Source organism: Eptatretus burgeri, chromosome 6 (assembly GCF_056783735.1).
Source record: "Eptatretus burgeri isolate ZD-2024b chromosome 6, Ebu_testis_v1, whole genome shotgun sequence".
Taxonomy (NCBI): Eukaryota; Metazoa; Chordata; class Myxini; order Myxiniformes; family Myxinidae; genus Eptatretus; species Eptatretus burgeri.
In genome coordinates this window covers 455,501-468,000 of record NC_140966.1, presented here as the reverse complement: position 1 = coordinate 468,000, position 12,500 = coordinate 455,501, and the positions used below count along the sequence as shown (strand labels likewise).

Genomic DNA, 12,500 nt, shown 5'->3' with positions numbered 1-12,500 from the left:
ATATATATATATATATATATATATATATATATATATATATATATATATATATATATATATATATATATATATATATATATATATATATATATATATATATATATATATATATATATATAGATATATATATATATATATATATATATGTAATGTACACATGTCTATTAAATTATATCACACACACACACACACACACACACACACACACACACACACACACACACACACACACACACACACACACACACACACACACACACACACACACACACTATTCAAATAAATAAAACGGGTGGCCAAAACATTTGAAAAGGAATTGCATAATTACCAAATTGGAAATGTAATGCTGTGCATATATTTTCCCCTCTTCTCCAAAAAAACCACCATGTATCTTTATTGCCCTTGCCGAAGGAGAGGGTGTTGCGTTTGGATCCGTTTGTTTGTTTCCTCGTTTGTCCGCACAGAACTTTCGTGTTTTTCTCTGCAACCACTTGTTGGATTGAGACAAAATTTTCACCATCGGTGCGACGACTCATGTAGAATGTTTTAATGATAATTGTGACGTCATAGGTCACCTGTGTGACAGCCATGTTGGAAAAATGGAAAAAACTTTGGACCTCTATCTCTAAAACCGCACCAAGGAAAAAAATTGAAACATGGCACACGGCAAGTACTCCTCATGTGGAATAAGGGTGATTTTTTTTTTTTTTTTTTTTTTTACATCCGAGGTGCCTTCGTTATGACATCATAATTGTATATGTAGAACACTGCATCTGATCAATGTGAAAAATTTTGAGGGTCATCTCAGGATAAAATGGTCCACAGCAATTTTTTTGTTGACATTATCGGTCACATGATTTGGCAGCGATATTGTTTAAAAAAAAACCATGAACAACTCTGAAGTGCCTCAACAGATCGAGGCAAAACTTTACAGGTATGACTGCCTATCCATGAGGAACAAAATGTTCTCAATATGACATGTAGCCATATTGGATTTACCCTAAAACTTATAAAAAGCTTAGGCCTACTCTCCAGAAGGGCTGGACAGATTGAGGGGAAACTTCACACAAATGTTCCCCAAGCCTTAGGTGTACAAGTTATGGGATAATTGATAGGTCACATGGTTTGGCAGCCATATTGGATTGAAGAAAAATATTAAATGATGTTTTCTCTGGAACCGCTTAATCAATCAATGTGCAACTTCACAATTATGACCCAGTCGTGATGGGGAATACATGTTTTAAATTTCAACTTGATTGGGCACATGGTCTGGCAGCCAGAATTATTAATTATTTTGATCTGGGTTCTGTTTTTTTATTTTAATTTTTTTATTGTTTTTTGAATCAAGCTCACTTGGCTGTGCTTGGATCCAGGTTCCTCCTGATGACTTCATCTTTGCTTTTTGCTTTTTGGGGTTCCTTCTGATTACTCCAATGCAGAACTGTACCTATTTGGTCTTCTATTTGATTTGAATTGAATTAATTTTAATTCCATTCTAAATTATATTTAATAATAATTAAAAACGTCATGGGTCAGGGTCAAGTGTACAATCAAAGCGGGGTTGCATCAAAGCAGGACGTCTTGGTACCCAGTCATCACTGTCAGCAGTTATAAAGTAGCAGTTTTAATAATGTCTCCTATTAATTCCGTAACACTCCAGTACACAAGCACAATACACCACACAATACAAGTCCTGGCGAGGTTCTGCAATCTCGGATTGCTCTTTTTCTTGTTTCACTTTATAATGTGCAAAAAAAAAAAAAAAAAAATTGCAATTAAATAACTATATTTCATGTTATATCATTTTTGGAAAGTAAACTTCAGAAAGCAAAAAAATAATAATAAATGAAAGAGCCACCGTGTGGTCACACATGAATGATGGACTGTAGCAAAAAGGATAAGTGTGGTGGAGCCACATGAATGGTGAGTAGCATGCATCTCGGGGAGAAAGTGGGTGCCATTGCATAATTCTAATACTGATTTATTTTCAAATAAGGACTTCATTTTCAATGTTTTGCACAATTAAACCACGTTTTTTTTTTTTTTTTTTTTTTTAATATACCCCGTGAAGTGGACTAAATAATAAGAATTTCACTGACTTTGGTGAAATGACTACTCCAATTTATAATTTTAGTAGTCTACATTATAAATAAAGAAATCAAAGCCCTTTAAATTTTTAAAATTATTTGTTGAATTATATTTGCTTTAACAAATGATACTTTGAAGGGGCCTTTGATGTTATCTGCAAACTTAAATAACCTCATTCCTATTCCTTTATCCAGATCACCTATTTAATTTACACAAAAAAATAAACCTGGAATTGATTTTTTTTCAAAAACAACATAAGTAAGCCTTTTGAAAATAAAAACAAGTAAAAAAGATAGGCAAAAAAGACTGCAAAATGTGAAATAAAAATAGTTCACAATTTCATACCAGGACAGACTATAATTACAATGGTAAGTTCATGCCAAGCAAGTTTCAAATTGCTAATTTGGATGAAAGAAAAATTAATCAAACCTTCATCTTTTTGGGAATGTGGAATTTCTTCATTGTTGGGATATTGTGTTGAGCTGCAATGATGAACTCTCGTGAATCTGATTTAAATATTGAAAGTCCCTCAGTCTCTATCCTCAAATGCTTTTGATCAGAGTTCACATCGAAACCACCAATCCATCGGCTCCCTTCAAAATAAACATGTCCTGTTAATAATATGCGAGTTTACCAAAATATACAAAATGCAGAATTTGATTATAGTTATTGGCCATAGTGAACTCAAATGGACTCACCTTGTTTCTGCGCCATCATGGTAATTGTGATGGAATGTGGAATACCAATTGTTTTCAGGACTTTGAAAGTATGCTGGTTGATAAATATGATGGAAATGTTTGGTTGAATTTGACTCTTCAGTTGACATTTAAACATTTTCCTATTATTGACAGATAAGAAGATTAAAGCTTCAAAAGATATCCATGCTCGACCAACTCCTTCATTCACCTGTTAAAAAAGAGCAATCCAGTGAACATACATCATCAAACATAGTCATGATTTGTGAAATATACCAGAGACTTACTTCTGACACCAGTAGCTAACTATCACTTTATTTTTTCTTTGATATAGACTTTTTAATGACATTGGCAATAAAGCACAGAGTTGAGCTTATTACCTCCACCACCTAAAGTGAACAGAGGTTATGTTTTCACCTCTGTCTTTGTCTGTCTGTCTATGAGCAGGATATCTCAAAAAGTTGAGGATGGATTAGGACAAAATTTGATGGACAGGTTGGGTGTGTGACAAGAACGAATTTATTCGATTTTGGTGAAGATGTGAGTCTGGATCCAGATAGAAGAATTTTTTCAGTGATTCTTCGCCATTCAGTGATCAGGCTAAAACAATATATAACACAATATCTCAAAAAGTTGTGGACAGATTCTGCCGAAACTTTGTGGACCGGTTGGGTGTGACAAGTCCGAAGTGATTTGATTTTCATAAACATCCGAATCCGGATACGATTTTTTTTTAATTTTGCAAGTTATTTTTCACCATTGAGAGATGGGGTCAAAAACGATATGCAGCATGATATCTCAAAAAGTTGTGGACGAGTTATGGCAAAACCAGGTGGAGGAGTTGGTAAGGTGACAAGAACAAGCCCATTAGAATTTGGTTCAGGCCCAGATCCATATCTGGCCTCTCAGTGAGATACAAAGCAAACTGCTCAGCCTGGCGGAGGTATGCACTCGAGTGAAAGCCTTTCTCGTATTTCACATGTATATCAAAGACATTCATAGACCTCAGTGGACTTTTACGGGAATTACAAGGATGTTAGTCAACTCTGGAAATTTATAATACTGTACGGAAAATTTGAATCGAGGACGTGAGAATACTTACGACCTATAGACCACAAAATTGTACAAGACCAAAAGGCAAACAAGCGGTCATAGACTGGCACTTGCGATATTGGTTACTGCGACCTTGCTCTTCAGACCTCAAAATACAAGGCTTCTGTAACTGTCTCCCACCGAGTCCATGCTCCTTGCTATGAGTACATATATATATATATATATATATATATATATATATATATATATATATATATATATATATATATATTTTCTCTTATGAATTACGAGCCGCCACAAACTGATCCCCCTTTCTTCCCGTTGAAACAATGCCCCGCCATTCACGGATTCGACATTCGTGGCATTTTCCAGGAATGTCTTCCCCATGATTGTCGGTGTCTCACTGTACATTTGATAACAATTTTGAATCACACGAGTCTTCTGTTTTAACGATAGTTATTTTATAATGATAAGGGCCTCACAGCTTGATAGATCATAAAATAATGTGGGTATAAATTTATGGTTTTTGAATTTAGATTTCAGCGATTATTTAATTTAAATGACAATGATCGATCTCTTTCATGCTTTTCTGATTCTGGGAGGTCATGATCATCTTTCCAAAATGTTTTTTACAGGTATTACATTTTTTTTATCCTCATCAAAATCCTCTTTCCCTTTCTTAATTATCATTTTAGGTCACCTGTACTTTAGTCAGGTGAGCTTATGCGATCGAGCAGTGTCCATAGGTGAGTGAGTCGGTCAGTCAGTCAGTCCGCAAACACTTCAGTAATTAATTATCGCTTGAAATAAACACACGACTTTGATAAAACTTGGGTACAAACTTCACATCTGAGGTTTAACAAAGGTCTATTAACCGCATCAACATCTGCGCTCATTATGGTGGTCTGCTGGGGTTAATTTTTTAATTCCCCAAAATAGGTACTTGCTCTCTTCTCCAAAACTACACACACGGTTTTGAGGAAACTTGACCACCACCCTAATCACCCGTAATTTGCCAAAGTGTATCAACCGCATCAAAATCTGCACTCATGGAGAGGTCCATGGGGGAGGGCTTGAACAACCCTGGGGGGTTCTCCCTCAAGACGTCTCTGACTCCCAAATATCTCTCCCTGGTTACTCCCTCCTCCAGTAGGACAGACATGAGCCTCGTCTTCATGGAGGAGTTGCTCTGTTCATCAAAGACTCTAATCCTCACTCTCCATGCACTGCCCTCACTCCCCCACACCCCCAGGAATACCTCTGGCTATGGCTTCCCCTCCACTCTCATCTCATGTTTATATGTGTACTGTACCATCCACCAAACAGTGATGACTCCATTTACACCTCACTCTCCGAAAAAAAGGACCAACTTCCATCTTCTCATCCAAACTCTCTCTTCCTCATATGTGGCGACTTCAATTGTCATCATGTCAGTTGGCTTGGTGTGGGTACCTCTCTCACCTGTCATGGCACTTCAGCAAAAGCTTTCTGCGACTCATTGGGACTGACTCAATCGGTCAATTTCCCGACGAGGATCTCAACCAATGGTACTCCATCTATTCTGGATCTGATTTTGACAAAGTTACCTGAAAATATCTTCTGTTCTTCCTCTGCTCCAATCAGTTATTCTGACCACGTCCTTGTCAAAGTGGACATCTCTCTGGCTATTATCAGAGAACCACCTCAGCACCGTCGAGTCTGGCATTTCACTCAAGCCGACTGGCAGGATCTCCAAGCAGCCCTCAAATTTATAGACTCGTCTCCTATCGCTACTTTTTGCAACATCAACTCATCCTGGGAATTCTTTCAAAGAAACTTGCTGTCCCTCAAGCACAGATTTATCCCCTCCCGTGTTCAGTTGTCCTACCCTTCCTCCCACCCTTGCTTCACTGAAGCTTGTGATGAAGCAGTTGTCCTGAAACAACTTGACTTTGTCTCATGGAAAGCAAACCCAACTGAGGGTAATCTCAGTTACTTCCATAAAGCACGGAACAAGTGTGTATCTACCCTCAGGAGAGCCAGAAAACAATATCTTTCTCATCTCAAGTCTGAACTCTCAAACCTCTCTCCCTCCTCCAATTCCTGGTGGTGTCTAATCAAATCTGTTTCTGGTGTATGTTCCTCTCCATCCCGTCCCTTACTCAAATGGCCGCACTGTTGATACCGCACGTGAAAAGGCTGAATGCCGAAACTCGGTGTTTGCATCGAAATCTTGTGTCCAAAACCCATCGTTGTCTCTACCCACCTTACCCAGTCGCACCCATCTGTCCCTGGACTCTGTGTCCTTTTCTCCTGACAAAGCAGAGTTTGCTGTCAAACCTCGACTCAGATTCTGCAACCGGTCCAGACGGCATCAGCCCATGTGTCCTAAACACCTGCTCCTCTGCTCTTGCTCACTCTGTTCTATTCACCCTTTCATTTGCTCAAGGTCACCTGCCATCTGCTTGGAAATCAGCAAACATCACTGCCCTGTACAAAAATGTGCAAAAACAGATCCATGCAACTACAGACCAATCAGCCTTCTCCCAATCATCAGCAAGGTTATGGAATCCATCATCGCCTCAGACAATAAATCCTTCCTCTTCTCCAACGGCTTGATTTCTGATCATCAATTTGGTTTCAGACGAGGACACTCTACCCTGGATATGCTGCGTCTGCTCTCACATCAATGGATGGAGGTCCTCAATGCCGGACATGAAATCAGAGCCATATCCCGATACATATCACGTGCTTTTGACACAGTCTGGCATCCTGCCCCGCTCAACAAACTCTCTTCCTATGGTATCAAAGGCCATCTCCACTCATGGCTCGCAGACTTCCTCTCCTGTTGCAGACAACGTGTGGCCCTAAATGGAGTTCTTTCATCCCCTCTTCCTGTCCAAGCTAGAGTTCCTCAAGGCAACGTTCTGGGCCCTGTTCTTTTTCTGGTTTTCATCAACGATCTCTCCGAGTCTCTGGAAAATCCTCTTTATCTCTTTGCTGATGACTCCACCCTCTGCCGTACCATATGTCACCCCTCAGACCGGGAGGCATCAGCTTCTTCGCTCACTGCAGATCTGGGAAAAATTACAAACTGGTCCAACACGTGGAACATGTCTTTCAATCCGGACAAATCTCACACTCTCACTATGTCTCTCTGAAAGGACCGTTTGGACCCCCCCCCCCATCCACTTTCTCATTAATCCTCTGGAAGAAGTCTTTCTTTCAAGCTTCTGGGTCTCACTATCTGCCATGGCCTTTCCTGGGAAAGTCACATTTCCAACCTTGTCTCCAATGCCAGACACCGACTGGGAATCCTCAGTCATGCAAAGTCCTTCCTCGGCCCACCTGAACTCCTGACCATGCACAAAGCTTCTGTCCGCAGCCTAATGGAGTACTGCTCTCCCCTCTGGGCTAGTGCTCCTGCCTCCCACCTTTCTCGGCTTCACACTGTGGAAACCAAGGCATTTCGGATCATCGGTATCTACCGCGATGAGGCTGAGTCTTTTTGGCCTCTCAGTCCTCTCACCGCAGGCAGGTCGGTGGTCTTTCTGTCTTCTACCATCTCCTCTCCCATCTCGCCCCCCCCCCCACCTTGCTGTGTCTGCGATTTGTCCCGACCATATTTCCGCAGGGCATTCAAGGTCTGCCAACAACCCCCTTCTGATTAAACTACCCAAATCACGAATCGCAGCTCACCTTCACTCTTTCATTCCTCTTTTTTCCCACCTTTGGAATAAACTCCCTCACTCTGTTCAATCACATTCTTCCCTCCAGGCCATTAAAACAGCTGTTCACCACCACCTCTTATCATCCTCCATCCAAATCCTCGATCTTTTCTACCCCTGTTAATCCACCCCAAACCCACCTCCTTCAAATTCCCTGCTTTCCTTCCTGAAAGTCCCTGTAATGTCCATCTTGTATTCCCCATGTTCCCTGCCCCATCCCTCTTCCTTCCACAGATCTCCTAATGTGTCTGTTCCCCACTGTTTTGTCCCTCCCACTCCCGCCCATCTTGTCTCATGTCCCCCTTGCTGTGCGTTGTGTGTTAGCTCTCATACGAGCCTCGACAATGTATACAACCCCACCCCCCCCCACCCCAAATAATTTTTTTTGGTATTTGCTCTCTTCTCCAAAACTCCACTCACAATATCTATGAAACTTGACCATAACAATCACTCATGATATAGCAAAGTGTATCGACTGTATCAAAATCTGTGGTTATTAAAGGGGTCTACGGTGGGGTTTTTTTACCCCCCCCCCCCACAAGAGGTATTTGCTCTCTTCTCAGAAACCACAAAGATGACTGTAATGAAACTTGACCATATCCTTCGGCACCCGTGATGTACCAAAGTTTGTTCACGGCAGAAAAAAATTCGGGGTCTTAGCGGGTCTGTGGGCAGTTTGAGTGACTGTTGCTCCTGATTCAGGTGAGCTTCAGGATACGCGGTCCTATTTTTTAAATTAACTTCAATATTTTAATGAATGCTCTTTGATGTCATTTCCTAGTGTTTCTATAAATTCCCCTCCCACATCTCAAACTCTACACATTCCATGGTTTTCACATTTATCTCCAATGGAAGATACTATTTTTATGAGAAAATCTTTCAGTTTTGTTGAAACCCTTCCAAGAATACATTATATGTTTGGTTGTCTCCCACATATTTTTCTTCGCTATACCAATATATATTTCCGTGATTAGCAAGATTCGTCTCTTGACACAACAACATACAAGGATGGTGTACAAATATATAGCCAGTTGCAGTTCACCTTTTGACGGTATTATGTCAGCAACAAATTATCTCTGTGCATGTGTATCGTGTCGTGCCGCTCCAGGTGGGAGAGTGTATTGCAAGTCCCCCCCCCCTTCCAGGGCAGTTTTAGTGTCCCCTCGATTTCCGGTGCAGTGAGGTGTCTTGCATGATGCAGCAAGAGGTATTTTGGAGAGGTATTTTGATTCCCCCTGACCACTCGCTGAGTGAGCGGGTGCTTCGAGTTATTTATAACCATAGAAATTGGAAGGACTTCTTTTGTTTTTCATTCACATGTCTTGTGTTTGTCTCTGTCTTACATTTACCTGTGTCATGTGAACCACAACACATGTTGATAATGAAAATCTGGTGGATATTTCATGAATTTTACCTGATGAAACTTGTAAGAAACTGTCGAGTCGATTTGTGTGCCATCAATGGTAGAATTCACATTCATGGAAAGTAAGTTTGGCTTGAATTCAGTTTGTCCTTGTATTGTGACCTTGCTGGGTATTCGAAAGCCCTAAAGTAAAAAAAGAAAAAAAAAGGAACTGAAAACAAGACAATTATGTAAAAAAAAAAAAAAAATTGCAGTGGAATATGGTTTTGGTTTAGCATATTGAAATAAAAAAACAGACAATAGCAGATTATATACTCGATTATGATTATATACAGATTATATACTCGTATATATTCAAAATAGGCTGAAATGTATGAGAAGTGCAGGGTTGAAAAGGGATGAAATGATGTTGGATGACTATGCTCTGTAAAAGGAGCTGCAGTGAATTGAGACAATGAGTAAGGAAAAACACATGGGTGGCTCAAACAACTGTTGGAAAAAAGGTTGCGTTGGAGAGAAGGAACCACGTCTGAAATTCACTGTGGTAGGGTCGGTCGAGGTTTATGGAGCACTATTATGTGGGCTCCATAAACCATGTCCTACTTAGCTACACAGAAAGGTTTGTGGGCAGCAATGAAAGCAAATTCAGATAAAGATAAATTTCTTTTATACCATTTAGCACCTTCGTATGGAAACATCCCCCCGCACCCCTCCCCCACACTCAAACCTTCCCCCTCACCCCAAATTCCCCAAAGCCTTACCTTTCTCCCATAAAGCCTCCCCCCCATATGTTGCAGCACCCTCCCAACACTTCCTCCCTCTATCTCTAACTGTGTGGACCTCAAATATCCGAGGTCTCTGCTCTAACCTGACAGTTCTCTCAATCCAAGCCACTGCCGATAAACCAGGCATCATCTGTTTAACAGAATCCTTCCTTCCACAGGACATCCCCGATTCCTTAGTGTCTCTCCTCAGTAATTGTCTCCTCTGATTCGATAGGCCTGAACAACACCCCAGCAACAACGACCAAATTCCTGGTTTCAGACCAGGTCACTCCAACGATGGATGGATGGAGGTCAGATTGACCATAACCCTCATCACCCATAATGTACCAAAGTGCATCAACTGCATCAAAATCTGCACTCATTTAGAGGTCTACAGGGGAGGGTTGAACCCCCTCCCCCCCCCAATTTTTTTTTTACGTATTTCCTCTCTTCTCCAAAACTACACACACAATTTCTATGAAACTTGACCATAACAATCACTCATGATAAAGCAAAGTGTATGAGACATGGTGTATATTTCTCAGGCACAGACTCTATCAAAATCTGCGCTTATTAAAGGGGTCTACGGTGGGGTTTTTAACCCCCAAAATAGGTATTTGCTGAATTTGTTTGATATCAGGGCTGTCTCTCTGGACATAGCTCGTGCTTTTGATACAGTCTGACATCCTGTCTTGCCCTCCAAACTTTTCCTCAGGTATCCAAGGTCAATTCCACATGTAGCTTACTGACTTCCTCCACTCTCATAGTCAACGCGTGGCTCTCAATGGAATCCTTTCATCTCCTCTCCCTGCCAAGGCTGGAGCACTCCAAGGCAGTGTTCTGGGCCCACTCCTATTACTGATTTTCATAAGTGATCTCTCTGACACACTGGAAAATCCTCTTTTTCTATTTACTGATGACTCCACCCTGTGCCATAACATCTCTCACCCTTCAGCCAGGTGGGCTGCAGCCTCTTTACCTCTCTTCTGACCTTGACAAAATCAAAAGATGGTCAACCACTTGATATATATGTCTATCAATGTGCACCAATCTAAATTGTTGAGTTAAATTTGTCTTCAAAGTCCTTTTCGCCTTAATTATATATTTTCACACTCAACCAATAATATGATGATGCTTTAGACTTCGTCACATTATTATTCGCATAATTATTACTACTTTAATTGTTGATATTATTATTATTATTATTATTTTGTAATAACATTATTATATAATTATTATGCAATTATCAATATTGCCGACGTACCATTTTCAACGGAAAAATGTCCTCTGAAGGTAAAATGCTTGATGTCCTGCTTCTTCTTCGCATGGCGTACAGAAAAGAGTGCGTTAATATTCTTCTTCTTGTTTTTATTATTATTATTATTATTATTATTATTATTATTCTTGTTAAATGGCCACAGTTATTCTCAGGTGATTCTGGGGTTGGCCAGGGGGAAGCTTGGCCCAAGTCTTTGACAAACCGGCTGTCCAGGCATGATGTTCGATTAAGGTTAGGGCAGGAATTTGGATTTTGGCCAAGGTGCCGGCGATAGCTCACCTCCTCCCGCATTGGATCTTTAACATCCACCTCCTAATACCGGCAGATGGAATGTACAGTTGAACGTCCTTCCAAGGGACAACACACGTACATATTGATGAATCGCACTGCCTGCGAAACACATACCTGGGTCGAGATTCAGAACAAGACGAGACAGCTTAAAGGCAAGTGTATATACCTCAAGGACATCCTGCCAGCCTCCTTGTTCATATTATTGCGAATATTATCATTACGCCATTATCATCGGATGGAAATGACATTAATTTGTGGTGATAATTTTCACGAAAAATCAAACTTCGATGACATTGAAACTGGAGTCAGGATTGAGGAAGATTTATCAACAATACAAGGTATGCTGATGACACTACTCTGTTCGGAGAAAGGAATGACTTTAAGAATCTGCTGCAGACAGTGAAGAAGGAAAGTGAAAAAGTTAGTCTTCATTTAAACCTAAAAATAAAATAAAATCTTGTCAACCGAGAATATGGATGTGTTCAGATTTGGAGACAATCACGTGGAGATAGTGGAAAGTTTCATCTTCCTGGGTTCTAAGATCCTGGGTTCTTCTACAGACCAATCAGCCTTCTCCCAATCATCTTCAAGGTGATGGAATCCATCAACGCTTCAGACATTAAATCCTTCCTCTTCTCCAATAGCCTGATTTCCAATCATCAATTTGGTTTCCGACCAGGTCACTCTACCCTGGATATGCTGCTACTGCTCTCCTAACAATGGAAGGAGGTCCTCAATGTCGGACATGAAATCAGAGCCGTAACCCTATACATCACGTGCTTTTGACATGGTCTGACATCCCGCCCTGCTCACCAAACTCTCTTCCTATGGTATCCAAGGCCATCTCCACTCATGGCTCGCAGACTGCTTCTCCTGTCGTAGACAACGTGTGGCGTTAATGGAGTTCTTCATCCCCTCTTCATGTCCAAGCTGGAGTTCCTCAAGGTAGCGTTCTGGGCCCTGTTCGTTTTCTGGTTTTCATAAATGATCTCTCTTACTCTCTGGAAAATCCTCTTTATCTCTTTGCCGATGACTCCACCCTCTGCCGTACCAGCTGTCATCCCTCAGTCCGGCAAGCAGCAGCTACTTCGCTCACTGCAGATGTGGGTAAAATCACAAACTAGTCCAACACGTGGAGCATGTCTTTTAATCCGGACAAACCTCACACTCTCACTATGTCTCTCCGAAAGGAAAGTTTGGACACCCCCCCCCCATCCACTTTCTCAACAATCCTCTGAAAGAAGACCTTTCTTTCAAGCT

General features: G+C 40.8%; 1 protein-coding gene across 2 annotated transcripts in view; it reads right to left on the bottom strand.

Moving 5' to 3' along the window:
* LOC147024109 (uncharacterized) overlaps positions 1-12,500 on the bottom strand; it is a 282,987-nt gene that overhangs the window by 92,082 nt on the left and 178,405 nt on the right. For both annotated transcript variants that reach the window (XR_015058872.1, XM_085883692.1), the window contains exons 29-31: positions 8,958-9,089; positions 2,787-2,994; positions 2,518-2,681 (exon numbers count right to left, since the gene is read on the bottom strand). Coding sequence is in view for 1 of the 2 variants with exons in the window: in XM_085883692.1 (XP_085739818.1) it covers positions 2,518-2,681; positions 2,787-2,994; positions 8,958-9,089 (504 nt within the window). In the remaining variant the exon portion in view is untranslated. The remainder of the gene's footprint in view (positions 1-2,517; positions 2,682-2,786; positions 2,995-8,957; positions 9,090-12,500) is intronic.